The 19,100-nt window shown below is 43.5% G+C and overlaps 1 protein-coding gene across 14 annotated transcripts in view; it reads right to left on the bottom strand.

Annotated features, from left to right (window-relative positions):
* Positions 1-19,100, bottom strand: part of KTN1 (kinectin 1) — a 76,625-nt gene that overhangs the window by 31,336 nt on the left and 26,189 nt on the right. For 9 of the 14 annotated variants that reach the window (XM_075104264.1, XM_075104259.1, XM_075104255.1 and 6 more), the window contains exons 4-17: positions 17,211-17,378; positions 14,774-14,904; positions 12,533-12,649; positions 9,813-9,953; positions 8,241-8,347; positions 6,522-6,654; positions 5,412-5,499; positions 4,939-5,105; positions 4,224-4,292; positions 2,358-2,395; positions 1,665-1,755; positions 1,277-1,345; positions 507-544; positions 302-389 (exon numbers count right to left, since the gene is read on the bottom strand). In XM_075104264.1, the coding sequence (XP_074960365.1) occupies positions 302-389; positions 507-544; positions 1,277-1,345; positions 1,665-1,755; positions 2,358-2,395; positions 4,224-4,292; positions 4,939-5,105; positions 5,412-5,499; positions 6,522-6,654; positions 8,241-8,347; positions 9,813-9,953; positions 12,533-12,649; positions 14,774-14,904; positions 17,211-17,378 (1,445 nt within the window). The remainder of the gene's footprint in view (positions 1-301; positions 390-506; positions 545-1,276; positions 1,346-1,664; positions 1,756-2,357; positions 2,396-4,223; positions 4,293-4,938; positions 5,106-5,411; positions 5,500-6,521; positions 6,655-8,240; positions 8,348-9,812; positions 9,954-12,532; positions 12,650-14,773; positions 14,905-17,210; positions 17,379-19,100) is intronic. The other 5 variants (XM_075104261.1, XM_075104262.1, XM_075104258.1 and 2 more) reach the window with 1 other exon arrangement.

Raw genomic sequence — 19,100 nt, forward strand, 5'->3', positions numbered from 1 at the left:
GCAACAGCTTTTACTGAACAACCTCCTCTTACAGATTTCAAAGACCTCACTCTTCACAACTGCAGACAACTGCAGGCTTCGCTTGCGTTACCACACCTCTTACTCTGCTGCAGAGTCTGTTGCACTGCTGTGACATCCCACATTGCATCTGCCTTGCAAACAAATACTGTTATTTACCTTAACACCCGAAAGCCAGTTCTATTTTACAAATCAACATTCAATTGTATGAACTGCTCCATAACCCTCAAAGGCTGGAAAACTTAAGATAAATAAGCACAAAAATAGCTATTCTATATCTTACCTTCAATTCTTTTGTGTTTGAAATCTGAGCAAGTGCTTCTCGAAGCTGGTCTTCAAGAGTTCTTATTTTGTCATCTTTGATGTGAATGCTGAGACACAGCAGAACAGTTAAAAACGTTTCCTCATCCAAGTCTTACAAAAAGCATCGATTCAAAAGAACATGAAAGACTGACAAACATTGTTTATCAAATCCCAGAGCTATTTACCTTTTCTGCATCCTTTCCAGCTCGTGTGCAGCAGCAGCCTAGACATAAAGAGGATTAACACAGACTTAGGATCCATCACATGATTCAATCAACCTTTCATTCCACAATATTAAAAAGCTAGAACAAGTCATTTGGCGGCCTCTCAGCACATGACTCACCAGCAAGACCAAAAGGGGTAAGCTTGTCTTCATGCACTTTTAAGACACCAATATATACCAGGCAAGCATGCAATTACGCAAAGGGAAGATGATCTCGAAGAGATTCATTTGACAACCAGGATTATCTCTAATTAAACACTGCACTCCCACCTCGGTAATGAACAGGCCACATAGCAGTAACAAAGGGAAAGCATTCTGTCTGGTTCTAAAAAGGTGAGGCAGGGCTTTTGTGTGCTTCTGGGTTTTTTTTAAGGGGATGCTTATGTCCCTTGTATGCAAATCCTTGGGCTGCATATCCAAGCACAGTTGTGCTCACTCCTGACAAGTGCCCTGCACTCTGCACACCTGCAAATCTAAACCGACATGGCAACCTGCTTCAGTAACTTGGATATCCAAGAAACAGATTTCGATGGTGAAAGAGAGGTAGGAAGTAGGCCTCCCACCAGCTATAAGAACTCCAGGGAATCACATATTAGCCCTATGCTGTAGCCTCACACCTTTAACGTGCTTAAGCACAGCTCACTTAAACCAAGGGATCTGCATTTGCATTTATACTAGAACAGGTAGTGGGAAAAGAATAAAATTAAATATTTAATGAAACAGTTATTCTACCTGTTCATTTGTCAAAGCCTGTAACTTCTGTACTTCTGATTTCAGGGATAGGTTCATATTCTGTAAGACCTGAAAGAAGGAGAAAAAGAAATACATTTGCACTTTGCATGGAGACAGTATTTCAGGTAAGTTCACTCTCCAGTGCAAAGTATTTCATGTCACTTTTTGAAGAAGTTTAGAGGTAACAGCAAGGAAAAACCCCAAGCTTTCTTACAAACAACTTCCCAGCATCAAGATTGGCCTTGCCTAGAAGGGCAACAGTCAGCAGACTTGTAGCTGAAAGAGCTGGCTCTAGACCCAAAAGCAGCAGCCTTGTGGGCTTCATTTTATACGTGCAGCCAGCGAGCCTCTCTCTATCAGCTGTTATTTACACATGCTTCTATTATACCTTGAGCTCTTCCTCCTTGCTGGTTAAGTTGGCACGTTCATTGCCTAATGAGTCCTCCATCTGCTTTATCTGTTTGTCCTTTTCCGCAACCCTGCACAAACGAGAAATGATGACATATCACTACTGAAAGGTCTTGGATGAAAGTGGCACACGAAGCATCAGGCTAAACACAAGACACATGCTAGCCCTGAAGTCCAGCTCCTAGTCTAAATCCTGCTGACAGTAGACTTTGGGTCCAAAAGCTTTTCCATCCGTTTTAAATGCTTGCCAAAAACTTATGGGACATTCTCTAGCTCTGAAACACAATAACTATCCCATCTCCCAAAGGGAGAAGCCTCCTGGCACAGCCATACAGCCCGAATATTAATAATTCTCATGGTCACGCACATTCCTGCACGCTGCACTGATCCCTGCACATAGGCAGCTGTAAACAAGAGAGGAGACACTGCTTTCCCTGTCGCATGTAGTGCCACGTACAACGGACTCCAGACCTGAGGCCAGACACGGAAGGGAAATCCGCAGGAAACTGTTTCCCAGCTCCCAAGTCAATCTCACAGGGACAAGTTAAAAGCACAGACAGCAACCGTTTCCTTCACCAGTCCTTCCCACACGCACTGCACGTGTGTGGAGGAAAGGTGGCATGCATTAAAAGCCAGTAACACTTCCCAAATACCAGAGGAAATGAATGCTCACACTTTGTGTAGTTCCTCTGCCAGGACTGAAGCCGAGGTCTGCAGAAGGGGAAAAAAAAAAAGAAAACAAACAAAAAATAGCTGAAAGTAAAGCAAGTCAAAGAATCGTTATCTACAGTGAGCCAGGAATAACATTTGTACAATTTGTCTAGTTATTTTAAACTGGCACAGGACGATCCCAACTATTTCCTGGCTGAGGAACACTGAAGGAATACCAGCACATACTAATGTCCCTTCCTCTTTGGCCTAAGGTAACATGAAGGGAAAAATGAACCATCTTATTTGCCCTTTACCAGACTCAAACAAGCCACGGGGATCACCAGCACTTGTCTCCCAAGGATTAAGTGCTTTACAGAACATTCCGCTGACAAACCACTTGAATTTAAAAAAGAAAAGCCTGCACAGTACATCAGGACTCATGTTAGGAAGAGAAAAAGCAGCATAAAACCAGCCAGTGGCATTTTTTCCCCCTGGGAAAAGCCTATTCATATGTGGTCACCCACAACAAGGAGACAGCCATCACACTGGCTATCAAGACATCAAGGGACCTCTGCAGACTGTTTCACATCCAGTTTGGTGGCAGCTGTGGCAGAACTTCCAGGTTCATTTGTGCTTCAGATACATGGTTCTCCTTATCCAGCCTTACCCTCCCCCCAGAATCCTTGATCTTGCAGAGCTTCTGCCCATGGGACCCTGTAGCAATTCCTACACTGCCTTATCCAGATCATGCCATAGAAAATGGCATTGCAGGGGCAGGGGGTGGGAATTGTCAAAGGGAACAAAAAGTTCTAGCCCAGAGGGTCTCAATGACCAAAACAGTTTCATCAACCCTGACACCCAGAGCAGCAACCACTCCAACTTCTCATCCCCAAAGTGCTGTTTTCACACCCACTGTCCATGGTGGAAAAATGGCCAGCGGGGCTACATGGGGAAAGCACACACCTCCCTCCAACAGTCTCCTTGCATAACCCAGAGCAAAAAAGTAAAACTTCCCTAGGGATTTATTTTCAAAGCCCTTTTAAAGGACTAAGGTAAGAGTAGTAGGTCATAAAGATACTGTAAATCCAGAGCATCTCTTCCCTCACTACTCTCCCCACCCAAAGGGTGCCCCAAGCTCTTCAAACAAAGCCAGATGACACGTTTTCAGTCTGATTGTTGAATTTAATCAAACTACATCAAGCACATCCATGATCAAAAGAATGCAGCACCTAACTGCGTAGGAACAGTCTCCACTTATGCCCACAGAAGTTACGGCCTTGGAGCTGTTTTCTGTGACCTAGCTCTACGTGGAAGCAGCTTCAGTGACTGAGGTTTTACATAGTGTTTACAACAGAAATAATCCCTTTAAAAAACCTAGTCAAACTAAAATTTTAGAGGCTAGAAGAACTGAGAAAGGCATTGTGCACGTTTGGCTGTTTTTTGGTGGTTTTGTTTTCTTCTGCACAGAAATGGCCACTGGAATGAACAAACAGCTTTATATGGGAGCTAGACAAGACACTGTTTCTCAACCTGATGCACGAGGGAAAAGCAGGATCACACAGTTCACACAAGGACTGCAAAAAGACCATAGAACCACAAGACAGAATTGTACACATGCAAGGCTACAGAAAAACAAACATTCAAAGAGGGATTCTACCCTTCGGTTACAAATAAATGCCACTATAGGAGGAAATAAGTAGATTTTTCCCCCAAAAGGACAGCAGAAGCTTAAGTTCTAAACCGGTTTGAGAAACATTAGAAAGCAGGATGCTAACAAGTCTTTGCTTTCAGCATTACATATCTCATATCCAGCTACATAAAAAAATCTGACTTTCATTAAAAGTTCACCATTCATGACTGCAAAAGAAAGTCTGAGAACATGCTGTACCTGGGCTGCCATTTGTGAATGAAACTTCTGAAGCTGAGCATTCAAAGCATCATTCTGCTTTATCAGCTCCTTGTAAGAGAGCACAGAAAGAAAAGCAAGCTGAGATCTGCAACTAGTCAACTTTTGCTAGGATTAGCTCTTAGCCATGATTACGTTAGTAAGAACAGCTTAGTATTTATATGTCAGACACTCTTCAAAGATGCTATTTTTCTCCCCATTAAGATCAACCAGTTTGAGAGCAAGCATAAGAACCTGTTCAGTACCAAGAGAAAGCATATGATGGGGCAGGGAATATTTATTTGGTTTCCCTGAAGCTCTCAGGAGCTATGTCCACACTGCCTCTCACCACTTGATGCTAGAAAAGGGATCACTCCAGAAGAGCTCACACAAACATCGAAGTTACATGGCTGCTCTTCCAGGGTGTTCCCCAGACCATAGCGTCATTTCACAGCTTGGGAAACTGCTTGGGTCAGCACGTTTTCCTGCCTGGCCCGGAGTGCTTCTCCAGTCTGAGATGGCCCCAGACCTCCTCACAGCACCACACACAGGTCTCACTTCAGAAGTTGCCAGATGATAGACTGGCACACAATTTTCCTCATTCTTTACCGAGTGGAAAAGCTTTACTAAAGCAGCATTTCAAGGATATTACTGTGTTTCCACAGGCACAAAGTGGAAGGAAAAAACCCAAACCCTTAAGACACTTGAGCAATACTACCTGCACCTGCATTTTCATGGAGTCCTCCGCAGTAGCTCTCTTTTGTTCAGCCTCCATTAACTGCAACATCCTCTGCTCCAGCTGCTGTTTTGACACCATTGTATCAGTAAGTTTACTGTGCAAGCTCTGGATTTCATTGTCTTTGGCCACAAGCTTATTCTGCACATCTGTAGCAGAAATGTCAGCATTTTAATACAAAAGTTAATATTTAACTTTGGGGGAAATAGCTGTCACTGCAAACAGGGAGGCTGATTAGAAGCCTCATTCCAGCAAGCAAAGGTTCAGCGCTCTCATCAGCGCTCAGACTAACTGGTGTCACAACATACTATTTCCCCAGGGTCCTGAAGCAGCACTGACTTCACCTGAGCTTTATTTAAGCCATTTACTCAATAATGCCCTTTTTTTTTTTTTTTACAAATAGCAACAGCCAAATCACTGCGGTAATCGTTGCTTGGGAATTCTGTGATACATGCCTTGTTGTGCTGCTTCATGTTCTGCTGTTCTTTTCCTGAGATAAGCCTGGATTTCTTCCCATCTTCTCTCTGCATCCTGCTGCTGGACCTTCACATTGAGGGGAAAGTTGATGAAAAGAAGTCTAACCTTTAATTTATTTTTGAAACATTCAGAGCGCATTTCTTCAGTGCTATTCCCAAAACATATGGCAATGAAATAAAATTGTTTCTTGTTTCCATTAGGGCTCATCAGAAAGACAAAGCGCCCTGTAATCCTCCTCCTAGACTAGTTCAGACTATTAATTTGAAAGGCAAATTGTGAACAGGATTTCATTATAGGCTCTTACCAGGATCGTTTCTGTAATATGGAAGTGCAGCATCTTTGCCCTGCAAGTTCAAAACTAACACTAGAAGCCAGACTAGCCATGCATCACACAAATCCACATCTAGTAATTAAAACATGTCTCAACTCTAGATACCAACTCTCCACCCGCAAGGCCTAGAGGCAGGGAGAACTTCTGGTCACTAAGACTTAATTACAAATATGAAAAAAGTATAGAGCTCTGGACTGGCATTCTCACCCAAAAACACTGTGTTTCTCTTCTGGAAAAAAAGAAAAAAAAAAAAAGAAAAAACCCAAAAGACCCTTTCTTCCAAAGACTAGGAGGCATCCAGAAACGCAATTTAAAATTTAAACATACATTTAAGCAAAAAGCATGTCGTTTCAAATTTTAAAAAAAAAAAAAAAAAAAATCACACAAGGACTATGCCATCTGAACGAACAACTCCAAAGCATCAAATCTTGCTGGAATCATACGCTTATAGAAAGCAAAGTTCAACATCACCAGTTAAGCTTTTTAAAGATATTTACCTGCAAGGGCAAGTTTCACTTCATAGGGAGGTTTGTAATCACTCAAAACCCAGAGTACTGAATAAAAACATTAAATAAACCCAGAGGCCGGCTCAGCCTATCTGCAAATAGATACTTGCACATATAAAGACCACCAAGAGATTTAGCGGCCAGGGAAACAGCTAACGCATTTCTCACACACCTCACATCCCGCCCGATTCAGAACTTGGCTCAGATAAAGCCCTGAGCACAACTCGACAGGCAGAGAAAACCCCAGTCACCTTTAGCTGAGCAACTGCCTGCTCTGCATTCTTCTTCTGGAGCTCCTCTTGCTGCAGCTTGCTGTTCTTTTCTCCCAGCTCACTCATCAGCCTCGCATAATCCTGGCGCAATTTGCTCAGTTCAGCCGACTGCCTAAAAATAAACGTTTTCACAGCTTTTTTTTGTTTTGTTACAAGAAGCATAGGCCATAACAACAGCTACTCAAATTTCAACACCAAGTCCTGTATTTACAGCCAGAGGGCTGTACTGGGTGGGTTTGGGGTTTTTTTTTTTTTTCTTCACACTGCTTCATCCGAGGAAATGAAAGAGGGTCAGGAACTCCTGGCCATCAGCGCAGCACAGCACCTACAGCCCACTGAGTCAGAAACAGAAGGTCAGCAATAAGCCACAAGCATCAGCTCCTCTAAAACATTTGCAAACTGATGGGCATCATTTGGATAGTCTCACATAAACTAAAGAGGCTCAGCATAAGGAAAGGTCTCACATCAAAATTCACATTCCTTTCCTCCTCCCATAAAGGATTATTGATCTCAGACCTACTCAAGACTATTCCTCCTAGACTACTAACTGCACGCATCTCTTCGGACTATATGTTGCCTCCTGGCCTTGACTTACCTATTAACTTATGAAGGTGCCCGATGCCCTCTCTCGCTTTGAGAGAGAAGATGCATTTATGTAGGCCAAGGGGAGAATTTTAAAAGACTCCCCTTTTAAAAGTAAATAAAAAGCATTTTATTTTTATCTTAAGTTTGCCTGAATAAAGGTTTTTCCAAGATAACTGAGAGACAATGGTGCTTCATTTCTACAAAAAAGGACACCTAAAATTAGGGTACCAGTAACCCTTCCCCGAGCACTCTTATATCGACCTGCCCCAGCAGGACACGTGCAGGGAGCAGAATGCACCTCTGCTGAGCTGCACTTGACAGTGCAGGAAGGTCCGTCCATATGGAAGCAGCACCACTGCAAGAACAGAACAGCCAGGAAAGAAAGATACTGAGCCCTTAGCCCTTTCCAAGTCCAGAGAGTGGTTTTGACATTCTGGTCTCCAACAGCAACAAAATCTGAGCACATATAAAGCTTTGGTTTTGCTTTCTGTTGGCAGAACCCCATTGGCAGCAACTCACCCTTCTGACTACACACATTACCAGGGCACTCAGCTTTTACCACAATCTATACAATCCTCTTTGCCAGATCAGGGGCAGCTGAAGTCATAACTCACAAAAGACAAAACCTTGAGATGCCTTTTTGTTTCTCCTAACATTTACAACACCAGCAGATAAATTCAAATGCCACTTCAGCGGTATTAACTGCAGGGTTTTGATATTTTTTCTTATTGCAAGACTGATTTATAAGTTTAGAGCTGCTGTTCTCCCAAGAAGCCAGCATCAGCACCTCTCAAAGCCTCAGGGTAAAGGATACATACCCTGCCAAAAACACCAATCATGGCTGAGTGCTCCTACACTTCTTTCTGTTAAAGCCTCAGCACCCACCCTCCAAAAGCTCAGGCTCCAAATTGATAGAAGACAGTGATCCATTTTGAAAGCCTTGGCTCAACGCAAATGCAAACAACTACCTCCCCAGCCCAAAATAACTGTGTTCCTAGTTCAACCACAAATTCAGAGACAGCCAAGGAGATGAAAACAAAAGGAGCAGAAGCCAGAAAAATTCTTCAGGGAAGGCTTAAACACACACAGAGCTCAGAGTAACTGCTAACATACTTGCTCTCCATTTGATTGGTAGAAGTACTGACAGCATCTCTCAGGATACCATTTTCCTGCTTCAGGTGGCTTATTTCTGCCTCCATCTGCTCACGGAGTTGCTGGAACTGATGGGCAAGAAAAGATGAATAAAAAAAATTAAACTAAGGAGAAATAAAAAAATCCCAATAACTTACAGCAGTAGGTAAGATACCACAATAGTTTAAGTAAATAAAACTGAGTGGATTTTTTGGGAGAGGGGCAGCTTTAAGTCCTTCCCCGCATATCCACTCTTAAATCAAACTGTGAACTTAGAGCCTCTCACTCAAATAAAAGCACCAGTTTCCTTTCATACCAGTATGTCAATCTATTTATCAAGGCAACCTTTTTATTTTGTGAAAAAGGCTACACAAGTGTTACTTAGGATACCGACTGCTCTACTGAATAACTTTAGATACTTGTCAATAACTGGATTATCAATATATTACTTTATCAAAGGGAAATAAAAGAAATACACCATGAATTAACACGAGACGTTTACAAAGCCTTTAAGCAAAGCAGAAAAAGTATAAAACAACGAACAACACAGATTATAGCACGTAACTTGCAAAAGGCTAGTTCTCATATAATATCTTGAAGTCAAGATTGTGAAACAGATCCTTTTTTTAGGCAATAATATGCTCCAACTGCATTGCCAGCATGGTGCGAAAATGAGGCAGGGAGAAGCCCTGGTAATCTGAGTCTGCTTCAGAATAGTGCAAACAAAAACCAAAAGACCGGATTCAAAGGAAAAAAAATGAACTCTGCATATGCAGATGACAGCATAGCTGGTCTTACAGCCCAGCAGCCTGCTTTGAAAATCCTCCAGCTATATTCAGCTATAATGCTTTCTTCCTCTACCAGTGCCAGTTTGTAGATATGGTTGACACCAATTCAAGACCCAGTTTCATTAAATGGCTGACTCACCAGTGAGGATTTTATATATAAAAAAATCCAAACAAATGTTTGTGTAACAAGCACAGCAGGAGATAGCAGTCCCTTGTAGGGTAGCCACCTCCAATTCAGCACCAACACATGTAACAAGCTGGTCCTTGGACGTTTGCTGGGGGGTTCTCTTGGTTGTCCCCCCCTTTTTTTTTTTAAATGCCAACAGGGTCTACAAGATCTCAACAGAAGCAAGGGCAAAAGCCCCATGTAACTGGAACCTGAGACAATTACGTTTCAGCTTCCCTGCAGTGCTACAGCACATCAGCAGGGGGAGCAGAGCAGAGCACTCGTTCTGTGCATCCTTTCTCCTGCTTTGCCTGTGACAGCAGCATTTGCAAAAACCACCTAGTCGTGCCCAGATCTCCTTCATCCTCCCCAGCCAGCAGTAAGGCCCGCGGTTGTCTGTAGAGGTTCAAATGAAGTTGCCTCTGCTCTGGAGAACATAGTTCTGCTCCAAAACTGCAGAGGTCCTGCTCTCCAAAGTGCAGAGACAGAAGATAACAGTATTAAAGCCGGAAAGTTCACATGCTGCGCTTGATGCTGTTTCTCAGGACTGATGTGCTTGTGCATGAACACCAGCTCGAAGAGTTTGGGTTAAGGATTTACCTTAATCTTCATCTGCTGAGATTCTTGGTAGCTAACATGTATTTTGCTCTGAAAAGTGCCGTTCTCCTTTTCTAGTGCGTTGATGCGCTCTCGCATTTTTGTGGTAAGCAAGCCATTTCTCTCCTTTTCTGCAACCAGCTCCTTGGGTGGGGGTGAAAGGAAAAAGGGAAAGAAGTCATCTACTGCTCCTTTGTAGAGTCTAATAGTGAGTGGTTTAAGATAACTAAAAATATAGCAAGTGTGTATCAAACCAAAGTCAGCATGAAATTGCTCAGAGAAATTACAGCATTAGGCCTGACCAAACTTCCAGCACCTTTATGAGAATTTCAGATCAGCGCAATTTCACATTTATTAAAAAGACCTTTGCCAATTTAAACATTGATTTTCTGCTGACTCAGAAGACCTGTAGTCTTGTTTCTGTCAAGTTTGGCCAAATTGCAGAGTCCTAACAATTAAAACCATGGACATCACACAGGGCAGAGCTTAAATTTTCATCCCAAATTTAGCAAAATGGAAGAACACGGGTAAATTGTGGCAAAACTACAGAGCATTTTAGAGCAAGTAATTGCTTTTTGCAGGTTGCAGAGCCAACAGTTTTGCCAGAGGAGATAGGCTATTAGTACCCAGCAGCCAGAGAAGCCCTGAACCCCACGAGCATGATGCCGTATTACAGCTTTAAAATGAAAATACTCATTGCTATTTAATCATTTATTAGCTAGTAATTCAACCCAGACACCTGAGAAATCCATAGAGCTGCTCCTCTGCAATATAAATGCACTTGCTGTAGTAAGCAAAAATATTAAGCGCAGCTTCCAACAAGCTCCCCTTGCAGAATGAGGTATTTGTACCATTTAAGCTTCAGGTGTCTCCAGGCACGCAGCACAGCATGCAGCCCCTTACAGTGCCAGGGAGCCTTGACACATCATTTGAGCAATCTACCTTATTAGCCTGAATACCCTCCATCTCTTCAGAGTAATTGTAGCTTTTCCCACATTTTTATTTAAATAAAAGCTATTCTCTCTTTTAAATCCAACTTACTAGCTTCAGAAGGCTGTTCCCCCCAAATAAATTAAGTGACCCAAGTTCCCAAGCCCATGTTCACAAGGGCATTTAGGAACTTGAGTCACACCAGCTGTTTTAAGTCATTTCTGCAAATACAGTGTGAACAGCTTGACACAAAGCCTTCTCCATGTTATATCAGCACCTGCTAAGATGCAACAAAAAAGGGCACCAGGACATATTGCAGCTTCCTTCTACCCCTCCACCAATTCCACCTTCCATCTGCAGTCCTCACTAACTCTGCAACCCTGTCAAGGCAGTGCCAGATATTCTGGGAAGATTAACTTTCACCTAGCCTGTGTTTTGCCAAATACCTCCGAGGTCAGGCATCCCTTGCTCCCATTTATCCTCCCCAGTTATCATCTTTATCAACACCCCTACAGCGACACCTCTCCACCTGAAAGTTCCTCCGTAGCTTCTGGCAGCAGAGGAACACAATAATTAGAAGGTAAGAGCTTTCTGTCAGTCAAGGTGAGCTTTTCCCTCGTTTATCCTCATGCTTTAGCACTGCAACAACTTTGCATTTACCCATTTTCTCCCATCTTTCAGGAATGCGTATTTATTACCCCTTCTCCCTTCCCTCCTCCAATCCAGATGGCGAAAACCCTCAATGAACCCTACTTCTCCACAGCTCCTGCCTTGCCTTCACCAGCACCACTGTGCAGATGTTTTTTTTTTTTTCCCCAACCACAACAGCTTCCTCCACACCCAGGCTCCTTCATACATTTCCTCTGCTTCTTCAGCAGCAGATACCTCCCCCCCTTTCATCCTGCAGTCCTGAGCCAGTGGTTTTTTTCTCCCCTCCAAACACAAGTCCTTTCTCCCTACAGTTACATATTGACTATCCCAAACCTCTCAATCCCACCTGCAAATATACACCTACCTGTGCCCTGCCAGGAGCTCACACAATACCCACTCCCTTCTTACCTTCTCATCCGCCGAGGCTTCCAACTCCCATGCCCTCCAGCCATTCCGCTCCCATCGTTGGCCACCCACCTTTCTGTGCCCAACTTCTGTCCCACACGACCTTCCTGAGCCTAACGCCTGTGTGCTTCCAAACTAGCCAAAACCTAAGAATCCTTCCCCCAGAAGAGTCTCCAATTCACTGCATATCTGCCTAATTATTTGTCCTTCCATAAATGCTTTCCTCTGAAACTTTCACAACAAAAAAGCCAAGTTTCATAAACTAGTCTTGACAGTGGTGCATCAGCAATCTCAGCAGGCAGTCTACACTTTCTGTACCTTCCTTCTTGAAGAAAGCTGATGATTGTTGTGCCTAGAAGCACACAAGCAGGTGAATGCTAGAATATGTACCAAATTAAAGCTGCAATGCAGAAACGGTGTTTAATATTTGCATCCACAAAACCTTAATATACTCATGAAGGAAGTGTTTTTAAAGTAGCCTTTTGAAAAGAAAAATACTCTCAGCTTAAGAGTCTCAGTAAATGAGCTCTCTGGAAAAACTACTGGAAAATGACTCTGCATAAATACATTAATAGCATCATAAAACCAAACATAGTGTCTTGGTAAGCTTTCCCAATATAAAAAAACTCCATCTTTCAACTGATACTAACTACATCAGCATTTGCTGGCTGCTAGTCCTACAAGCCCCCTGCTCCTCTCCCACAGCTCTCAATACACCTGAACCTCTTTACATTTACCTGGGTTAGCTGCTTGCACTGCTCCTTTGCAACAGCTGCCTCCTCCTTCATCGCAGCAAGCATCTTCTCCTTGTCTTGTAGCTGATGTATAGCTGCAGCCGACTCAGCCTTGCTAGCCTGCAGCAAAAGTACATAAAAATGGTCATACATGCCAGAAGTACTTGCACAGCACACTAGCAGGCAGCAGAGCAAACGTGAGAGGAAAAAACACCCCCTCCTGCCCCCAGATCATCTGTCTGCATGTGGTACGTGGCACCACCAGTACCCAATTCTGCTGCTAATGGATCCTGCAGCACAGATTTCATTAGACAAGGAAATGCATTTTCAAATGCACTGAAACCAATTAAGAGAATAAATGGGCTTTTAAGGTGCTTCCACATTGGAACAGAGCTGCTGTGGTGGCGCTGGGGAAAACAAAGAACAGCCATTAAGAGAAATAAAAGGAAAAAGATGCAGAGATGCTGAATCATTCAATAATTAAGGTTGGAAGATACTTCCAAGATTACCTGGTCCAACCCATGCTCAAAGCAGCTATAACCCAACTTGGATTATAACTCCAAACTTAATCTCTTGAAATACCTCCCTACAAAGGGAAAAAGGGAATGCTTATCTCGCCTCTCCTACTTCACAGGAAAGCCTCCAGTTGACATAATTGTTTCTGCTGGCACACTGACACACAACGTTTCAGAGATACTACAGGGAACAGAACTAGAGGAACGATCCCCACAGTCCTGCCACTTGGATACTCGTCCTCAAATTAAGTAACTGCAGTAAGGGGAAAACCTTCCAAAATCTGCACTCAGACTTCATAACCGAAGCAGCAACGAGGAGTGTCAGACCCCTAAACCCACTCAGAATTTGTTTGGAAGTTCTCCTTTAATGATATTGTACCACTTACATACACAAAAACCATTGTCAGTGCCTTGCATGAGTTACACACAGGAAAACATCCACATTTCCATCTACAGAAACCTACATTTTTTTGTTGTACACAAACCAGGAACCCATGTGGATCCTACAGCTTTACCCTTAACACAAAGCATTCCTTAAAACAAACAAATACAGCAAGCAAGCTGGCTGGTGTTCTGAATAAAACAGGGGATGCTGTTGCTAGTGTACCACTACAGGGTTTTTCAGGCAAGCACTGAAACGGGCCCAGAGAGACTGAAGACTCTGTCCTTGGAGGCTTCCAAGACCCAGCTAGACAAATCCCTATGCAGCTTGCTCCAAACTCAATGGTGGCCCTGTTCTGAGCAGGCAGTTGGACTGCGTGACGTCCTGAAGTCCCTTCTAACCCAGATTACATTATATGCTACTATATTGCATTAATCGAGTTGACGCATAGCCAGTTCTGCATTTCTGTTCTGGTACCATATTCCTGTCCTGGTACCACATCTGCAGCAGAATACAGAATTGCAAGACTTCAAGTGTGACAAACAGGATGTCACAAGCACAAAGTGACAATCACAATGACTCATGGGAGGGAGGAGTAGATATTTGTAAGATACTGGCGGTCACCACTCTCTTCTGTCTTCATACAAAAATTAAGAGAACTGCCAAGCACTGGCACAGGTTGCCCAGAGGGGCTGTGCAGTCTCAGTCCCCAAAGGTTTCAAGCCAGACTGGATAAAGCCCTGCACAGCCTGGGGTAACCTCAGAGCTGGCCCTGCTTTGAATAGGAGGTTGGACTACAGACCCTCTGAGGTCCCTTCTGAATCTGAATTGTCCTACCATCATGTGGAAAACATGGAAAGAACTCAGCAGACCAGAACATATAGACTTATAAGATGGAGAGACTTGCAAAACACAGAATTAGCTGGTTGGGTGCACAGTCACAACAGCTTTTTCTTAATTTCTACTATAGTTTATCCTATTTACACATTTGTGAAAGACCACTCCTGAAAGTCACCAGATCGCCTTCCCCCATGCCAACACGCCCGTGTCAGCTGCAGCAGCAGTCCTATGTTATATACCTTATTCTCCACGGTTATGTCTGCTTTTTATGAGCGGTCAAAAGCCATCAGCCTATCTAGCCAGCCCATGGGATGGCAGATGGCAGCACACAGACATCTGACAACTGCTTTCTGCATGCAAAGCAAGCACAGACCAGCTGGAAAAAGTCTTGCAAAGACAGAATGCAGAACTCACAATGCAAAACTGATATAGCTAATTTGACAGCACCTCTTCCAATTGCTGCTTATTTAATACTCTTCTCTCCCCCTGTCCCCCATGGTCATTCACCTTTTGCAAGACGTCATGAATTGCACTCGATTTTTCCTTTAACACCTCCACTATGCAACGGGCCTCATCTTCAGTGAAGATCATATTCTTCACGGCCATTACAAAGTCTTTAAATTTTACTTCAGCATTCTCTGCAACACAGAAGGGAGTATATATTTACTTTGGACTCCATACAGAATTATTTATTTTGCCTCGAAACAGCATGTGATGGGGTATCATTACGCATTATGTTTAATTTCAGTCTGAAATGCCAAGAAGTAAAAGGTCATGAACATTCAGCAAAAACAACATATCTACAATTTAAATCCGATAACAATCTGCCAGCTGACAGTTTTGGGAAAAAAATCCCACCACTTTGTTTGTACAGTTGGTAACATTTATAGTGTTGCTAGCAAGAAGACAAAGCATAACACAGATTTGGAGGGAAAAAAAATAGCATTAATGTGGAAACTTCAAGAGTCCTTTCTAGTGCATTATGACAGTAATTCAATCTGAGCTCTCAATTTAAAGGACAGGCTGGCTGCACAAACAATATGCAAATGACAAGGTAACAAATTTAAGAACTGGCACATCTCTGATTACAATATCTGGAAACTAGAAAAATATTCCATCAGTCTAAGCCTGAAAATGAACTGCTGCAGAAGGAGTTCAGCAGTTGGAAGATAAATCACTAAGTGTTTAAAAAGACAAACAAGGAAACACAATTCAACTCATTAATGGTCTTACAGGAACAAAACAACATTTGTTCATAAAAAAACAGGCTGCACGGACGTAGGTCATTAGGTGGCCCCCTAACTTAAGTAAATGGAAGCACAAGACCAAGGCATCAAGCATCCCTGTCAAGTATTCACCAGCGCACAAGAAGTACATCAAGGGACTGGAGAAGGGGGGGACCAAGAAAAAAGGAGAAGCTTAAAAGTGATGCTTGGTTCAGAAAGTGTCCCACAGATCATGAAGGGTCCAGGTTTCCCACCACAGGTACTAAATGTGCCGCGGAAATCAAGCCACAGAAACCCAAACCTCCCCAGATTTGGGGGGGGGGGGGGGGGGAAGAATGAAGAACAAAAACGTGCTGGTGGTCCTAAGCCCCTAAGAGAAACTACCAAGCATAAAACCAAGTTGCTGAAAACAGTCCAGGGAGGCAGGGGAGGCACTGAGAAATTCCAGCACACTCTCTCCTAGTCCTAAATCCAACTTATTCTTGGCCACAGGCTTCAGATCACATCATTGCTGCATTGACATCATCCGTGATGATGTTACCAGGAATATGCCAAAATCCTGAGACCACGGTCCAGTTAGCTGGGAGTCTATAGCTCCCTGAAGAAAGGAAGACCTTGCCCTTGCATTCAAGAGGCTTACAATTAGAATAGGGGAAGATTTCTATATTGGGAGGCCAAATCCCAGCTGACACAGAAGAATTAGAATCTCATATAGAAGGTTACAGCTTGCAAAGAAAATGACATGGGATGGGTGCACATGAGAGGCTTTGATGCTGCAGGGCAGTAATACGCAGCCATTGAGCTACAAGCACAAGAGAAGCCTCAGGCAAGTGGGAATCCAATCTAGATACCACGAAGCATTGCTAGGAAGATTTCAAGTAAGCATTTTGGAGGACAAGTCTAAAAAGAAAAGTTCCAAAGAGTGCGGTGAGTGACCAGGCAGACAATGCTGGAGAGCCAGCCTTCTGCACAAACCTGAGCAGGGAACCACTGCTCAGTCACCTGGCTTCTCCTCTCTGGCTACCCACATATTTGAGGGTCTCAAATCACGTCTCAGGAAGTTTGGCATGCATTGAGTGGGTCAGTGACCTATTTAAAGTTTCAGGGTGGGACACAATGCTCATGAATCACTCCAGGCCTCTGTGGGAAAGTGATTGAAGCTCCCCTGTCCCAAGCAATTCCAACTGCAGTGAAAGAAAACTCGAAGTCTTCCTGGGAACTGCCAGGCTGTGTCCACTGGCAATTTGCTTCAGGTAACTCCGTGTTGCACTCAGATACACACACTGGCTGGTCAGCCCCAGCAAGCTCCATGAACAGCCCTAAAGCATAGAGGCTGCACTCCCAGTCTCAGACTCCAACAGCCTGTGCTGAAAGCTCTTGGTTTAGAGTCCGCTGTTAGCGATGCCTGAACTATCTACTGTAAAACTAGCTCACATGCATCTGTGTGGTCTGCGATCACCCATTTGCTCACTGTGAGGACACAAAAGCCTACAGTCAGCACTAAAGGATTCAGATGGCACAAAGCCCCTTCAACAGTGCCAAAGACAGGGGAGAAACAAGCACAGACAAGACCAGTGTCCTGCAGCCACAAATGTTTTCATCAAATCAATTCTTCCTAGCAAATGAGAGGATCCCCTCCCCACGTATACAGCATGCTTCCCCTGTTCAGGTTTGCAAGCAGGCTACGCCAGAGACAGACTGCATTATTGGTTTCTTACCTTTATCTGTTTCATTCTTCAGTTTCTTGCCGCTGCTCTTCTGGATCCCCTCATTCGCATTTTGTTTTGCTACTTCAACCGCTTCTCGCTTCTCCAAAGTGCCAGTGTCAGAATTATCCATCAAAGGAATATAAGTAGTTGCCTGAATAAGTGGTTCATCCACCAAAACTGTAATCAAAAGTCCACAGGACTGGTTAAGGCTTTGTAATAATTAACATCGACATTTTTAGAAAAGATGCATAACATATTAGAGAGTTGGATTAAAGCATCTCTAACCTCAATAGTTAGTTATACTCTACTTCTATTATCCTTCACATCTTAACCCATTGAAGCTCTTCAGGTAAGTTCATTAAAGAAAGGTCTCTAATGCAGAGTAATTTAATAGCTTCAATTAAATTTCTATTTCCAAAGCTGCCTTTCAGCATTGTAGCAAGTAGCAGAGAAGAACCTTTACATTTTTACTGTCATTTAACTTTAATTAGAAAGTTGCACGTAGCATCAATGAGACTGGTTTACTTGTGGCTGCGTGTGAAATCATTCAGCATCCCTGAAGCATGACTATAGTTAAGTCTTTTGTCCCTGTTCTGTTAAAAGCTGGTACCTTACTGCCAGCGTTTTCACCCAGATTACATCACCTGTGAACTAAACCATTTCGGCTGAACATGCAGTAGGGACAGCAACCAAGCGTATTTCACATGCAGACTCGGCTGCACTTAATGAAGGTATCTCATCTGTCAGAGCAGGCTTTAGGCATCATTAATATTCAGAGAGGTACCCAGAGGTACTGACCGACCTCGGGTCTCCGTTCACACAGCACTGTACAAACACGGTGAGGATCAGCCTCTGTCCAAAGAACTTTTCAGCCTGTGCTGCTGAAACAAAAGCAGGGGAGGGGAGAGGAAGAGAGACAGACCAGGGACAACAGATCCGGCCAGCAACAGAGTTGGATTTGCTGTTTGCCCAGCTCCTGAGCTGCTGGTCCACACTCCCTGAAGCAGGCAGGACATGCACAGAGCCATGCCACAGCAGGAAAGCTCACTGACCCAGCCAGCCCAGACTGAAGGGCTGATGGACAACAGATGCCACACAGCAGACCAGAGAGAGGAGGAATTGGGTGGGATGCAAGGTTTCAGGCATCACTGCAAGACTAATATGCATTCCTGGCTGCCAGAGAGCCAGTTATAAAACACTTTTGTATTCTGGCTACTGTTAGGGAACAGAATAGGCCAGATGGACATTTTGTGTCACCTGGTAGAGTCTTTCCACTTAAGCAGCCAGCAAACACCTGCAGGTACACTGCAAGCTCACAAGTGAGGAAAGCTCTCCTCTAGCAGAAATATCCACCACCTAATCTGGTTACCATCCTCACCTTTTCCCTTTCTCCCATTAACTTCCCCTCCTCATTTAATTCCCGTCCTTTCAAAATCTATTTAATATCAGTGAGCCATTTTGCAGCATCAGTAACATCTGAAATCCCCATAATACTGTCTTGGCTAATCCGGATGCCTGCTGCAGCTAATTTTTGCTCTGTCATTTTGGACTGGTAGCTTTAAAAGAAAACAGTGTATTCAAATAATGCATGAGCTATTTCCACGTAGCACTGACAGCTTAGCTTTAATGCTGGCTGAGCTGGTACTAACACTTACTTGCCACATACAGACAAGTTTGTGGTCCATAAAACGGCCCCTCAAAAAAGGGCAACGGATGCATCAGGAAAAACACAAGAACATCCATACAAGGTAATCACATCCTAGGCTCCCCATCAGTAGGCTTCTTCCAGGAATAACTTGAAAGTTGTTATAAAATACAGGAACCCTACATTAGTTGGAACCCCACCCTGGTTTACCAGGGCCCACTACTGATCTGGACCCTGATGACCTGATCTATAAT

Source organism: Phalacrocorax aristotelis, chromosome 9 (assembly GCF_949628215.1).
Source record: "Phalacrocorax aristotelis chromosome 9, bGulAri2.1, whole genome shotgun sequence".
Taxonomy (NCBI): Eukaryota; Metazoa; Chordata; class Aves; order Suliformes; family Phalacrocoracidae; genus Phalacrocorax; species Phalacrocorax aristotelis.